Source organism: Aspergillus campestris (assembly GCF_002847485.1).
Source record: "Aspergillus campestris IBT 28561 chromosome Unknown P168scaffold_10, whole genome shotgun sequence".
NCBI lineage: Eukaryota > Fungi > Ascomycota > Eurotiomycetes > Eurotiales > Aspergillaceae > Aspergillus > Aspergillus campestris.
Window position 1 is genome coordinate 1,255,869 of NW_020194345.1, and position 14,957 is coordinate 1,270,825.

General features: G+C 51.2%; 6 protein-coding genes across 6 annotated transcripts; 2 read left to right on the top strand and 4 right to left on the bottom strand.

Annotated features, from left to right (window-relative positions):
* Positions 1-218: 218 nt before the first annotated feature.
* P168DRAFT_312444 (putative GPI anchored protein) lies at positions 219-1,300 on the bottom strand. The gene is made up of 2 exons (XM_024839570.1): positions 792-1,300; positions 219-659 (listed from the first exon to the last, which is right to left on the bottom strand). Exons 1-2 carry the CDS (start codon positions 1,215-1,217, stop codon positions 339-341), a joined length of 747 nt encoding a protein of 248 aa, XP_024690885.1. The 5' UTR covers positions 1,218-1,300; the 3' UTR covers positions 219-338.
* Positions 1,301-1,650: 350 nt separating this feature from the next.
* On the bottom strand, positions 1,651-2,622 carry P168DRAFT_306450 (copper transporter family protein). Its single transcript, XM_024839030.1, has 2 exons — positions 2,097-2,622; positions 1,651-2,045 (listed from the first exon to the last, which is right to left on the bottom strand). The coding sequence occupies exons 1-2, from the start codon at positions 2,555-2,557 to the stop codon at positions 1,931-1,933; spliced, it is 576 nt and encodes a 191-aa protein (XP_024690886.1). The 5' UTR covers positions 2,558-2,622; the 3' UTR covers positions 1,651-1,930.
* Positions 2,623-3,063: 441 nt separating this feature from the next.
* On the top strand, positions 3,064-5,347 carry P168DRAFT_273382 (ferric reductase family protein). Its single transcript, XM_024835370.1, has 2 exons — positions 3,064-3,346; positions 3,392-5,347. The coding sequence occupies exons 1-2, from the start codon at positions 3,204-3,206 to the stop codon at positions 5,340-5,342; spliced, it is 2,094 nt and encodes a 697-aa protein (XP_024690887.1). The 5' UTR covers positions 3,064-3,203; the 3' UTR covers positions 5,343-5,347.
* A 1,010-nt stretch (positions 5,348-6,357) lies between these two features.
* P168DRAFT_320842 (uncharacterized protein) lies at positions 6,358-8,705 on the top strand (the record flags this gene model as incomplete). Its single annotated transcript, XM_024840400.1, has 3 exons — positions 6,358-7,134; positions 8,203-8,526; positions 8,616-8,705. 3 exons carry the CDS (start codon positions 6,358-6,360, stop codon positions 8,703-8,705), a joined length of 1,191 nt encoding a protein of 396 aa, XP_024690888.1.
* A 248-nt stretch (positions 8,706-8,953) lies between these two features.
* Positions 8,954-11,050, bottom strand: P168DRAFT_306453 (serine/threonine-protein kinase; the record flags this gene model as incomplete). The annotated part of the gene is made up of 3 exons (XM_024839031.1): positions 8,954-9,041; positions 9,094-10,408; positions 10,471-11,050. 3 exons carry the CDS (start codon positions 11,048-11,050, stop codon positions 8,954-8,956), a joined length of 1,983 nt encoding a protein of 660 aa, XP_024690889.1.
* Positions 11,051-12,216: 1,166 nt separating this feature from the next.
* On the bottom strand, positions 12,217-13,273 carry P168DRAFT_292385 (cupin domain-containing protein). Its single transcript, XM_024837572.1, has 3 exons — positions 12,941-13,273; positions 12,648-12,879; positions 12,217-12,530 (listed from the first exon to the last, which is right to left on the bottom strand). The coding sequence occupies exons 1-3, from the start codon at positions 13,036-13,038 to the stop codon at positions 12,501-12,503; spliced, it is 360 nt and encodes a 119-aa protein (XP_024690890.1). The 5' UTR covers positions 13,039-13,273; the 3' UTR covers positions 12,217-12,500.
* Between the last annotated feature and the right edge of the window lie 1,684 nt (positions 13,274-14,957).

Below are 14,957 nucleotides of genomic sequence, written 5' to 3' on the forward strand. Positions count from 1 at the left end.
ACACAACGAGACCAGCCAAATATTGTCACGGAATAATAAAAGGGGCACTCGATTGAGTTTATGCAGATATATCCATTTGGGAGTGATTGAGGCATCGTCTTGGGCACTTTGGGCACTGGAGCAGATTATATATATAGACTCTGTTGTAGCGCTGGCGCTTTAGCAGGTTATAGTTTACCAACACACCACGACAGTAAAAATAGTATCTCAAATGATGACTTTTGTTATGGGATTTTGGATAGAATACCTCTGACCAGACTTACGCGTATCTCCCCAAATCAAGGGCACGAGTCAAGCAAACACACATAACACAAAACAAAACTACTCGCCAGTCAACCCTAAAGCACAACAATACCACCCACAACCATCGCACCCAGCATACCCCACGCAGCCGTCTCCATCGCCACACCCCCAGCCGCAGAAGTAGAAGTAGGCGAGCTTCCATGCGTCGATGAGCCACCACTACTGTCATGGTTATCGCTATGGTTCCCGTTATGGCTGTCGTCGGTACCACCTTGGGGATCACCGCTTGAGGTAGACTCGTTGGCGTTGCGCTCGGCACTGGCGCCGGTGAAGGGCACGGCTGAGATACCGGTGTTGTTTTGGCAGGGGGTGGATTTGCTGATGGTGAATGTTGAGGAGAATTGGATGTCGGAGCACTGTGTGGGTTACTCGTTAGTATTGTCTGTCTAGAAAAGCAAGGAAAGATAGAAGAGCGAAGCAGTGAACAAAGAAAATTGCAAGCTGAAAGGTACAAAAGAAAACAAGAGAAGGGAAAGAGAAGAACATACAGTATACAACCCCCCCGCAGGATCCCCATTCGACTGCACCTGCAGCGTAGCATTCATCCCATCTACCACCTTCGTCCCCAAGAGCGCCTCATCGACCACCACATCAGGGATACAAAACGACCCGAGGCCCATAACGCCAAAGGTCGGGTGCAGCGTGATGTTGAAGTTATCAGATGGATTGGCACCCAGCGCGAGGAGAATCTCAAGCGCCGTGTGCGCGTGGCCCATTGTCACCGCGACAGGGAACGTGGCCTTGCCGTCGGAGGAGATGGCGATCGGGGCGCGTTTGGACGACTGCGCGAGACCACCGCAGGGGAAGGTGTGCATGTCGTCTTTGTTTTCGCCGCGGGGGGGTGGGTAGTTGAGGCTGAAGTGGGCGGAGACGAGGGAGGTTAGGAAGGGTAGGGCTAGGAGGGGGAGCTTCATGGTGGTTGATTGACGGTAAGTATTGTGAGATTGTGGTTGTGAGGATTATGGTTGAGAGATTGATAGTTGGGGGGATAAAAGAGTGAGGGTGGAGAGTATGTTGAAGAAGAGGTTACGAAAGATGCAGGAGATGGGAGTATATTTGAGAGGTATCGACTGTGGTACTGGTCTATCCCACTATCACTGTCTGTTGGCTTGGTACTGCGTGCCACAAACATCGATAGGTCAATGGTTATGCTGTACCAGTACGGTTTCAACCAGAAGTCTAGGGTTATTGACACCAACATACAAGTGTCATGCATGGCGCATCTCGCACGGATCATGGATCGCGGATTATGTGTCCGAAGTTACAGGAACTAGGCAATATCTGGCTAGGAAATGTGCTCATATCTTCGCATGTTTTTAGCGGTATGTGGTACCTGATTATTGACGAACGTGATGGATGGTACTTATTGACTGCAGTGATCCATGGGTCATGCACGGGAGAGAGATCACTGGTTCCTCAGGAGGATCAGCTCTATACATCACTCTATAGGTACACTCTCAATGCGGAAAAGCCACACAGATGGACCACAACTCAAAGATGGAAAATTCAGGATGATACCCAGTTGCCAGCAACAATAAGTATCGAAAATAAGTGTCCACAAATGCAAGTCCAACGCCTAATATGCAATATCTTGCCCCAACTCCAAACATCCCATAAACCCAACAAATCAATGATCATGTTCTCCCCACTGGACATACCGTCCCACAGCCAGCTCCCCTAAGAAAGCCCCCCCAAGGACAGAACAGAAATACCCCACATTCATCGTCATCACAGCCAACATCCTACAAAGCAATTAGCAAGCGCCTCAGCGCAATCACACCAGAAACACATACAGAAGATAAGAGACCCCCGTAATGAGGAGATAAAGAAAAGCCCGCGGTAAATCAACACTGAACCGCCAAGGCAGAGGGTCGCGCGCGGCGCGTCGCACCACCTTGACGGACTCCTCGACGCCCTGCGCCGACACCAGCGATGCTTTCTTCGCCTCGGGATCCGCTTCGATGCGCCCCGCTTCGGTGGATTTACCGGCTATGGCGATGTAGCGACGGTTCAGGTGGACGTCCAACCAGTGCCGTTCCATTAGGACTTTGAATGCGACAAGAGCGCGGGCGATGATGGCTAGGACGATGAGAAAGATGCAGGTACCTGCGTAGCTGCCGGAGGACGAGGGCGTCCATTGCGAGGAGAAGAGCGGAGTGTCGTGGGCGTTTATGAAGACCATGGTCATTGTTGAGTGGGATGAAGGCGGAGACGGGGTAGCCATGGTGTCATGGTCCATGCTGCTCATGTCCATGATGGATATTATCTCTCTGGATAGAGAGAACTGTAACAGCTACTGGCATGTAGAGAGCAATTGAGTTGAGAAAAGAAAAACAAAAGAGAAAGAGAAAGCATGGAAAGGACATATAAGTTAAATGATGAATGAAACCATGGTGACACCCAGGGCGGGCCCATGCCAAGCCTTTTGGCCGGCCAGGGCGGGGCGTGAGCACATTTCCTCCCCTCGGAGCCAATCAAAGACAAGGATGGTGGCTGAATGCATGTAAAGACTTGAGCAGACTTGAGCAGATTATTACCTACTGCATTTGTCTATGATCTCTTTATCTTTCAATCGGTTTGATTTTGTGGCTGATTCTGGTATACCTAGGTATTGATTAATAGGCAATAAACTGGAAAATTCTTTTTAATAGAATTGATTTCTTATATCTCAATTGATAGATCTGTTCTGTCTTCCTCGAACCATCATGATGTCTCCCCATGCATTCACCAATGCATATCATAAGGCTGCCTCAGGCCCACCACATCCGTCCCCACTGTCTCTATACTCCATTCACAATCTCCGAATAACCTCATTTTAACCACCCTTATTTTTTATTTTTTATTTTTTATTTTGTCTTTGTATTCTGTCTTTATATTTCGTCTTAACAGACCAATACAACATGCCCGGCATGGGCCACATGTCCATGGGCGATGATGTCCCCGACCTCTTCCATCTCCAGCGCATGTACTGGGCCGTCGTGGGAAGCGTCATCGCAGCAGCTACAGTCGTCAATATTCTGAATCGCTGTCTTGCATACCAGAGGTACCTCACTCTACATTCATCTGGAACATCATCTAACCTTTACAGACTACGCGACACAACGCTCACCCCATCCAAACCAAAATCACTCTTCTTCAACACATACGCCACACTGACAGCCATCGTCCGCGAAGCCAGCTACGCGACTCTCCCCCCACGGTCCATCCGCGGGTACATATTTCACTTCGCCCCGCTAGGCCCAGTCTCCCTGATCCTAGCAAACCTAGTCATCATCCTCGTCCTCTGCTTCTACAAGCTCGACACAGCCAACCGCTGGAAATGGGAAGACGTCGGCTACCGCACAGGATTCATCGCAATCTGTCAACTCCCCCTAATCTTCCTCCTCGCAGGAAGAGCGAACATCATCGGCGTCCTCTCCGGCACAAGCTACAACCGCCTCAACTGGCTCCACCGCTGGATCGCCCGCACGCTCTGGCTGACAGCGACCATCCACATGGGCTTCTGGTTTCGCAACTGGGCGCAATACGACTACATCGTGTACCAGCTGCGCAACGACCCGCTGACGCAACGCGGGTTCAGCGCGTGGTGCATCCTGACTGCTATCGTCTTGTCGTCGATGGCTCCCGTGCGCCGGCTGAGCTACGAATTCTTTGTCTTACAGCATCTCGTCCTGTTTGTGGGGTTTCTCGTCGCTATTTGGCTGCATGCCCCGGCTGAAGTCAAGGTTTGGGTGTGGATTCCCATCGGGTTGGTGGTGTTTGACCGTGTTGCGCGGTATGCATGGGCGATTTACGCCAATTTGTCTATTTTTCATCGTTCGCCCACCAAGCAGACACTCTGGGCTCACCGCGCGACTTTCACTCCCCTGCCGGGGAATGTCACTCGCGTGACGATCGAGAACCCGACGGTGAGCTGGAAAGCAGGCCAGCATGTGTTCCTGACGTGCCACTCGCTCGTGCCCCTGCAGAGTCATCCATTCACTATCGCCTCGATCCCATCAGACGGCAAGATGGAGTTCCTAATACGCGCCGAGAAAGGCGGAACTCGCCGTTTCTTCCGCTACGCATCGAAGCAGCACGGCATCCTTGGCTCGTCAGAGATACCAGCCGAAGAGAAGACCCGCACGGTATTCATCGACGGACCGTACGGGGCTATCCGCCCACTCCGGCAATTTGACAGCGTAGTCCTGCTGGCAGGTGGCATGGGAGCCACGTACATCATGCCCTGTCTGCGGGATATTATCGCGGGATGGAAGGAGAGTGCTACGGGAGGAAACCCCCGTGCAACAGCCACGAAGCGCATTCGCGTCGTGTGGGTGGTCAAGTCGCGAGCCCAGCTGTCCTGGTTTGAGAGGGAGTTGCAAGCCGTCCATACGGAGGTCGAGCAGTGTCGCCGCGAGCAGCCGGATATTACCCGAGAGGTGGAAATAAGTGTTTACGTTACTTGTGATGAGAAGTTGGAGCCTGTCGTGCAGCAGACTGTGTGTCTGCAGCTTAACGAGCTGGCAGAGACGAGGGGTGAGAACCCCGCTGAAGGGGCAGAAAAGGTGCGACACAAAGACGACGCCTCTGTTCGTTCTGTAACGCCGTCCTACCACACTTCGTCAACGCATGAAAACTGCTGTCGGTCGGGCGGTGGATGCTGCTGCTGTGTTGATACTGTCGATGAAGACCAGATTGCGGACAAAATATGCACATGTTCCGGACATGTAGCTCCAACCGACACAGACACGTCCCAGGAAGCAATAACTACTACAGACACGACGCCAGAAAAACCTACCCCCAAAACGGAACCATCCTCCCACCGGTCAACTAGAGACAAGAACATAAACATCCTCTCCGGCCGCCCCAAACCCCGCAACATCATCCGCAAAGCCCTCGAAAAAGCAGAAGGAGAGAGCGCAGTCGTAGTGTGTGGGCCTGTGGGCCTGTCAGATGAAGTTCGTCGCAGCGTGGTGTATTTGAGTGATGAGCGGGCGGTACACAAGGGGACGGGGGCGCAGGGGGTGTATTTGCATGTGGAGAGGTTTGGATGGTAATTATGGGCATGACATATGAGTATGATTAATGGATATTTGTAGTCATTCACCGCTGTATTATCTGACTGGAACATAGTTTTGAGGAAGCAGTAACTATGTAGATGCTTAACTCAACATGCGATGTACAATGGTGGTAGAGGTTTGGCACCGCTTGTCCTATACCAATTACAGCAGACATTCCATATTCAGTAAATGAAAATTATTCAAATATATGCCATTATCAATTAAGAATGGCATACACGGCCTCCTCCAAATGGAATTCTCGTCTATTCATTCCAGAGAAGCATCCAGTGGCCCACATTCAAGCGCAAACGCAGCAAGAAGCTATATGACCGCAAGAAACTGAAGGCATGATCGAGACATGTACATTCCCAGCTTCGATGCCAAACCCGAGGTAGTGACAAGCAGTGGAATGGAGCTGTACATGCAGTGAAGTTTCATCCAAGTTTAAACTCGTCGTGAGTTGCTATGACTTGGGACTGAATCATGTGTACAACTATCTGCAGCAATCTATGTATTCTATAATAAAAGGCATTTGCAAGACAATTTCTACCGTTTTTACGGAAAATATACGATGTGTAGGCATTTGGCAGAGACTGGTGGCAAGTGGGATGCCGGTGATATTGACTACGTAGGTAATAATATCCTTGAAAAAGACTGCCAATCAGCTTGATCAGCATTATCCATCAAGTATAATTAGAGGTGCTTTATAACTAATCTTTATTGTTTCGAATTGCTAGCTAATCATATCGATCGAGGTTAATCAGTGCCAGCGGGATGCCGACGCGAGTCTTCTAGAAGCTTTTGACCCACTCGGCATATAGAGTGGGATGGCCGAGTATAGACGGAAACCATGGAAGCAGCAGACGATTACCAACGTGTTTGTAAACCAGTCAAAGGATATCTAATAGACTTCCTGTCCATTATAAAAGGAGAAACATTCCCCAATGTTGTGTACAACATCCAACTCCCATTCATACTCATCTACAGCCATCATTATATACTACCACCCAACATGTCAACCCCAACTCTAACCATAACCCACATCACAACGGCCACCACAATCCTCAATATAAATGGCACAACCTTCCTAACAGACCCCTTCTTCGGCTCCATCGACGGCAGCGAATACGAATCCACCCGCGTCTGGGAACAAACCGATCTGAAATCCCTCGGCTTGGATGCAATCCCACCTCCACCGCACCTCATCAACCGCCGCGGCCCGGCCCTCCAGCTCAACGAGCTGCCCCCCATCGACGCAGTGCTTCTCAGCCACGAAGACCACCTCGATAATCTCGACCCGGAGGGTCGTAAACTGCTAGACGCCCGTAAGGTGTTTACTACACCCGATGGCGCGAACAACCTGCGTCCCCGGCCCGGAGTCGTCGGCCTGCGTCCCTGGGAAACAGTGACGTCTACCATTGGGGACAAAGTCTTCCGCATCACAGGCACCCCATGCAAGCACTTCCCCGTCGGCGAAGTCACCGGCTTCATTCTAGAAACAGACTCACTCGGCGTCCATGCAGAGTCAGGTAAACCCAACGCGATCTATTTCTCCGGCGACACGGTGTACATCGACGAGCTGAAGGAAATCGGGAAAAGATGGCACGTCACGGCTGCTCTTCTGAACCTGGGCAACGCGACATTTGAATTTCCTGTTGGATCGATTCAGATCACGATGGATGGGGAGCAGGCTGTGCGATTGATGCGGGAGATTGGCGCGGATGTGATGATCCCGGTGCATTTTGAGTCGTGGGAGCATTTTAAGGAGGATCGGGATGGGTTGGTGGAGGTTTTTACGAGGGAGGGATTTATGGATAGGGTGGTTTGGACTGTTCCTGGGGTTCCTAAGGTTGTTTATTAGTTGACTTGCAGGTTGTGATGTTGAGACTGGATTGATCTTTATGATATAGGGGATTGGCTTGTTGGGGAATAGCAGTGTACTATAGGTACTGTGTTGAGAAGACCGAGAAAACTAGATAGATTGAATGAATTACGCGGAAACAGGAGAAATCGACAAGATTGATTCAAATTGACACAGTATACAACGAACTCATATAGCATATAGTTGCATTCACTGCTCTACCTGTCTGTGAGACCCATGTCAATGGTGCATATGCCCACTATTGCTTCTTTAACCAAGATAAGACAACCATGGACGTCGTACCGCAGGTGTACATCTCAGACCTACTCGTTTCCACATGACTTTCTAAAGACAAAAGGCGTGATGCCCTGGCCGCTATATGAAGCTAGACAATACCTTCAGCAAAGGCGAGATCATGCTACAATATATACAGTACAATTCACGACTACTAATCGTGCACCTCTATCGTTGCAGTTATAAGATATGACACTATCCTACATCTGTTTGGGTTCAGCAACAACTGCCCCTACTGCGATAGCATCCTCACACAAGTGGTGATTTTGACATAGCATGACTATTCTTGTCTTAGAATTGTCTTGAAATCGTCGACAATAGTTCAAAATCGTCCAAAATCGTCCATCAAAGAAGTAAAAAGAAGAAAAAAACCGGCCCGACAAAGATGACAAACATGACGTAATCAGCATCCCTGTCGAGTCATGCAGCCAGTTGGATTTCCCTCCATCTCTCAACACCTCACTATACAACTACTTTCACCAATTGTTACAGAAACAAGACAAGAAACCGTCAAGATGGTCTTCCGCTTCGTATGTATTCCTCATTACCCTCACCATAACCCTCACCCTCACCCTCACCTCACCCTCACTCCCATCCCACTCCCATCATCCCAATCAACCACCCCAACCCAATCCAACCACCTCAAAACGCAACACCCAACCCTCTATCAAAAAAACGCAAAACAAAACTAACCAAATCCAGGCCAAAACCCTCGACCCCATAACCCTCTTCCACGCCCCCTCCTCCTCAACCTCCACGAACGCCTACAACATCCTCAAGCGCGCCTCAACAGCAGCCTCCTCCACCGCCCGCGGCGACTTCCAGCTCGAAGTCACCACCGCCCCGCCCACAACCGACCAGCTGCGCAATATCCTCGATTACGTTTCGGCGGATGCCAATGCGGCGAGTACCAGCCGGAATAGTAAGGCTTATGCGGTTTCGGATGTGATTAAGGGTGCGAAGGATGCGGAGGATGCGGTGAGGAAGTTTAAGGAGGATGGGGGGAGTGGGTTTGTTAGGCCGATTGTATGTTTCTTTCTCCCTTCTCTCTTTTGGTTGGGGATTTGAGTTGAGTGGTGTGGTTGATGGATGCTGACTTTTTTTCGATTTTATAGACTGTTGACTGGACGAATGCGCAGGCGGTGATTGGTGATAACGAGTCGGAGATTCTCCGCATGGTGCATCAGATCGAGGAGGGGAACTAAACATATACCCTACGAGGAGGGGATTAAACATATACTCTACGAGAAAAGATGGACGGTGAATATGAATGCCATCTACGATACTGTATCATATCATACAATGAATCTCCCAGCTCTTTCCGTCTCCACCTCATCTCCTCTCATCTGGCAACATAACGCATGCAACATTAAAGACATACCCGCTCAGTGATCGACGCTCGAGGCCAGCTCGTCGTCGCAAGAATAGAAACTAAAACACAACCCATCAGACCTTAAAACATCGTTCCGAATGTCCCGTCCATCGGGAGAGGCTTCCGTGGAGTCCCCCGGTTGGTTCCGTCGACGGCGGGCTTGCGATGGCTAAATACTGGTTAGCTGGAGAATAGGTGATCCCCCTTTCTGTGGCACATACCGGAATGTAAATCCAACAAACAACCCCTTGTTCATCTTGTCACCTCGCTCGGCCATCTCCTCCAGCGCCCGCTGCTTGTCATGTACCTCCTTGTACTTGGCCATGTCGGCTTCGCTGCTGAAATCGTCAAAGTAGCCCGCGTCCGTCTCCGAGTCCAACTCCGGCACGAATGGCGCCCGCTGCTCGCGCAGTCGGTTGAAGTCGACCTCGCTGAAGTAGCTGTGTGCGTGAATCTCCTGGATGTTCTTGAACCGCTTTTCCTTCGATGCAACCAGTCGCGTGATCAGGTCCCACGTGCGCCGCGACAGGAAGTAGTTCGGGTCCTCGTACACCGGCTTGCGCAGCACCTTGGTCCAGTTCTTCAGGTTCTGCCACGTCTCGTCTACCGTAGCGCCTGCGAACGGCGGATATCCGGCAAGCGCCTCGAACAGCATGCATCCCAGACTCCAGTAGTCCACCGTAAAGTCGTACTGCTCGCCCTTGAGCACTTCCGGCGCCATGTAGTCGGGCGACCCCACGATCGACTTGGCGTAATTGACCTGTCGATCGCGCAGCGTGCGATATCCCTGCCGGCGCTCTGCGACCGTGCGCTGCTCCATCGGGCGGCCGAACGGGACGGGGGTGTTGCCGACTTCCTCCAGCTTCACGCGCATCGACTCGATCTTGCCGGGGTTCAACATGCCGGCCGCCAACCCAAAGTCCGTCAGCTTGACATGGCCGGTGGAATCGATGAGGAAGTTTTCGGGTTTCAGATCGCGGTGGATGTACCCCAGGGCGTGCAGGGCATCGATGCAGCTGAACATCTCGGCCACGTAGAATCGGGCGTGGCGATTGTGCAGGACCCCGGTGTTGTTCAACAGCGTTCGGAAATCGCCTCCGGGGACGTACTCCATCGCGAGGTAGATCTGGTCCTGATCCTGGAATGCATACAACAGCTTCACGAGCCACTCGCTCTTGGCCGCCGTCAGAATGTCGCGCTCGGTGAGAATGTGGCGGATCTCGTCCAGTTTGAACAGGAGCTTCTTGCTCATAACCTTCAGCGCGCACACCTCCCGGGTATCCTTCTTTTGCGCCAAGTACACCTGCCCGTATCCACCCTGGCCGACCTGCGTCAGGATCTGGAAATCGTGCTGGCGCAGGCGAGTCCGGCGCTTGCGCAGGTGCGCCCGTTCGCGCCCGAGATATTTCGCCAACGCCGGCTCGTAGTCGTCCATCGGGGTGGCGGGCGGCTCCGGATAGGCTGAGCAGAACTGGGAAAAGCGATTCTGGCGGTTGTTCAAGTAGCTGAGCAGGTCAAAGTAGTGGTCGAGGAAATCTAAGTCCCAGATCACGGGATGTTAGTTCAGAAATAAAGGTCAACAAATCTCCGGAACTTACACAGTTGAGTCACATTGACCAGTCGCTTGACGCGGGGATTCTGGAGTTTCTCCAATTCCTCGGCCGTCAGCCCGCGCATCTGCACCGAGCGCTTCTGGATGCTCTCGACATCGCGGGTCTGATAATGTTCGTGACGCGAAATAGCGGCGGCGGCCGGGTTGGACCCCAGGGGTTTCGGGATGCGTGTGGAACTCGGTGGCGTGTTCTCCTTGTTGGATTTCCGCGTGGGACTCGGGGGCTGGCGAATGACGCTCTCGTTGAAGTCGTCTCCGGACGGTTTGGGTGGGGCGAACATGGGGTGCTGGTAGTGGTTGTGAGTGGCCTTGGTGGGGGAGCTCGGTGCCAACTTCATCGCCGTATCGAAGACATTTGGCAAATCCAGCGCACCCGGGGGCATCCTGTTTTTGCTGGGGCTCCCTTGCGGGGTCTGAACCGGACTGGTGAAGGCATTCTGAAAGGGCGTGGAGGGGCGATCGGTGGCGAGTTCGTTGCCCGAGCGGGTGTGCAGCAGCGGCGGGGGGTTGGGCAGACGAAGGCCAGCCGGACGATCGGCCAGGTCGTAAGAAAAGTCCACGCTCATGGCCACCTGTATGTAGTGGATGAAAGGGGGAAAAGTTCACAATGAGTCAAAGTCAACGTGGGAGACGCAACCCTTATCAAGGGCGAAAACCACAAGGGAAGGTCGCGCAAGTTGTCGGTGTGGGGGTCACGAAATGGGGCTAGGGTCTGATCAACACGAGCTGAGCAGGATAAAATTTCCGCGACAGACCAGCAACGTGACAGATTGCGCAAGAGATGAATTGAGACAGGTATAAGCCACTTCCGTGCTTGAAAGGTAATAATGGCTTTGTTGAGAGCGTACGCGCTGAAGCACAATCGCGGTGATTTCCACGGGAGGAGGGGGGGGGAGTAACACGCCTAGACTGGATTGGGACGAGGGGGACAAGACGATCCTTTTAGTGAGGAGGGAGATGGCGGGAAGGAAGAGAATGGAGTAGACGTCAAAGTAGGAGTGGATATAGAGAGGAGGTTGAAGATGAGATCAAGCAGGATGAAGAAGAGAGAGAGAAGGAAGAAAGAAGAAAGAAGAACGAAGGGAGAAAAGAGGGAGGAAGAGACCTGATTCCTCAGGTATTCATTCAAATACTCTTGAAATCATCACGATTCCAGCTGAGCCACTACACTTCTCTCTCTCTCACTTTCTCTCTCTCCACTCTTCTCCTTCCTTGTCTTATTTCCGACTTGCTCCCTCTCTTCCTCCTGCTAATCTCTCTTGGGTAAAGTTACCTTCCTCCCCAGCTGCCTTGCGAATGTCTTACGCCCCGTTGTCCAGGCAACTCCCTTACTCGCAGCTTACTCGCAGTCTCTAGTTCTGAGCATTCAAGGCCATTCTAAATGCTCACTGGTCATTCCAGGTCTTGTCTAGGCGAATTCCGAGTTAATCTATCCCAGGAGCCGCGGGATCGTCCCCGGATACGACCAAGATCGAGGCGCTTAGGCCTGGAAATGGAACCCGTGCGAGATGACCCAGTGGACAGCTTTGGCTCTGCACGAGGCTGCAAGTCATTCACTAGTTCGTGTCTATGAATTTGTCCGTCCGTGTTATCATGATTTAGCGAGATCGTGCGATCTATCGGGAAGACCGGGATCCAGTGGTCATGCACATTGCTTAGAGTGGATTTTTGAGGCTCTACTTAGTCTCTGCATCAAGGACCACTTCCATATCTTTCGCATACTACGCCATAATTGAAGAAGACAATATTTCCATATCCCATGCATGATATCTTGGTACAGATCTTTAGATCAAGATGGCAGCTGTTTACACCGAACCACGGTCACAGCCAGACGCGGTGGGGATCCGAACGCGATCCATGGTCCGAGGCCGGAGACCCAAACAAACAAACGAGATTTTCAGCGTGAACCAAACCCCAACCTGGGCCACTACCGAACCTAACCAGCCTTTCGAGTTCCTTGTTTTGATCCCAGATCTGACCGACCCGCCGAGAATTTTATGGAGCTTTATCTCTCCCTTACGCCCCTCCCTTGGCTCGTTGCCCGGTCTATGCGTCCGCCGTTGTTAGCCACTAAGCCACAGAAAAGGACTATGACGACAGCAGTCGGTCCCCTTACAGGACTGGAAGTTGTTTTTCTTGAACACAAAAAGTGGGGTGACTTACGAAGAAAGCAAGCCCATATGACGGCGTCGTAAACGTAACTTTGGTCCCTTTGGGGAAGTGGAACACATCCCCCGGTGTGGCCGTCACTTTCTGGCCGGTCTCGTCGGCAATTTCGAACTCGCCCTCGAGGATGATCTTCATCTCGTCGTAGGTGTATTCATAGACTAGGGGGGTGCCTTTTTCGAGGCGGTAGAAACCGGCCGTCATGGGCTTGTCGGGGTTATACCGGTCACTATGATTATCAGTATCGAGTACTGTACATTGTCATGGAACCTTGAAGTCAGTGTATATACCTTGAGTCGATATCACCCAGGAAGGCATTCTCGTTCGCAATCAACGGAGGTTTAAAGGTGGATTGAGCCTTGGCGTGGTAAACAAAGGGAGTGGCCATGGTGATTTGATTGAATCGATACAGAGCAATACTGAACTGTCAATGGACGCAACAGAGTGACAGCCAACTATCACGATTTATATCCATCCCACCTATCCCTCCACCCCTCTGTTGAACCCATTCTATCTCAATTGATAACTATAGACACGGATCAAACTACCAAAGTCAGCCAGTAAACCAAACAAAGAGGGGAGTATCCCCAACGGCGGAATGAGGAGAGTGAGGGGTAAAAGCACGGCTCTCTCTGCGACGCGTGGTTGGAGTCGCTGGATTGTTTTGCCCGGATGGGTTAGTATTTCCTTTCATCATCCACCACTCATTGACACCATTCATCTCGTCAATTCGGTTCTACTCTGTATTCATCAGTCCAGCGCACTGGACCCCGTCATTTCAGTCAGACCGTCTGGTATCTCGGATCGCGCAACTACTGTCTACTATCGCTATCAGTATCAGTATCTCCCCCACTGATAAATACCTAGATAACAGGCTGAAGACCATAGAATATCCCATTCCAGAAGCTATTCCCCAACATCTCTTCCTATCCAAGTACTGAGTAACCACAGACAATGACTCCAGCTCACTGACAAATAAGACGCAGCAAGGCGAATCACCGACAGCGCCAACTAGGGAAAGATCACCATCCAACTCATCCTTGACTATCCTCATCCCGCTCCCCATTCAATCAATCCCACCCATAGACAAAGAAAGAAACTGCAGTGCAAGAAGCACAACGCCGAAAAAAGTGCTTCGATCCGGATCAAATCATCTTCCGAGGATTAATCCCCTTCTCTGTTCATCTCTGCAATCCGTACTGCTTTTGCTGTCCCTCTGTCTATTTCTATCCAGATTCGACTGACAATACGGACTGATCTGGTCCGCATCTTTGCCGCATAATCATAAGGAAGAACGAAAATATTACACCACCCTTTAAACAAAAGGAAACCATATCTACTTCTGAAAATCTATCCATCTATCTGTCTATCTATCTACCCACCGCCATTTGGTCCCTCACGCACTGGATATATCCCATTGTCCATCACCATCATCCCATCTGCACCAACAGCCCACCAGCACCACACACCCTCCAGCGTCGAACCCAACAACCCCACAATCTAACAGTCAAACAATAAAATAAAACAAAGACAAATTCTCCCAAGAAGAGAAAGAAGAAGCCGTATGACGACGCCCACGCACCGTCTAAACCCCCCAATGCAGATCACACCCATCCTCAATCCCGTGCAGATTCCTCTCAACTTTCAAGGCGGAACGGGAAATCACTATACCAGACGAGTCGATTTATCCTTTTCAAGTTGAAGCTCACACCGTCTTTGGCCTCTTTCTTGGCTTCGTCGTTCGTAATTCCAGTTGTTAAGTTGTGTGTTGTCCGTCCCTTTTAGGGCTTCACAAGGCGGAATTGCTCTTCCCGGAAATCAGTTATCGATTGGGTGGTCTTGTTCCGATGAGAGGATAGCATCGCTATCTATCTATATATTCCTACGCGACTACAGATCCGTTCCGGGGTAAGAACGACAAAAAGGTGTCAACCACTACGGCCAACGTCGAGAGCAGCAGTGAAAAGACATTAGAAGACAAGACTGTCCAAGTTGAGGGTATACTATACTACCTTACCTGCTATTCCCAGCCATGTACCCATCCATCCACTCCATTCCAGTTCCTTGCAAAATATAAAACGCCTGCGCTGACCGGTCTCGTCTTAGTACCTACCTATCTACAGGGTGGGGTGGAAATTGGAGAACGAACATTCACCTCATTCGCCAAAGCGAACGACAGCAAAAAGTCGACATGTCAACCGTGTCCATCACGAGCGACCTAGAGCCGTACCTGGCGTCGCTGCGATCGTATCTCGACAGCAAAGACACCGCGAATGACAAGCCGGAGGAAGCAGACATGGAGCCCAG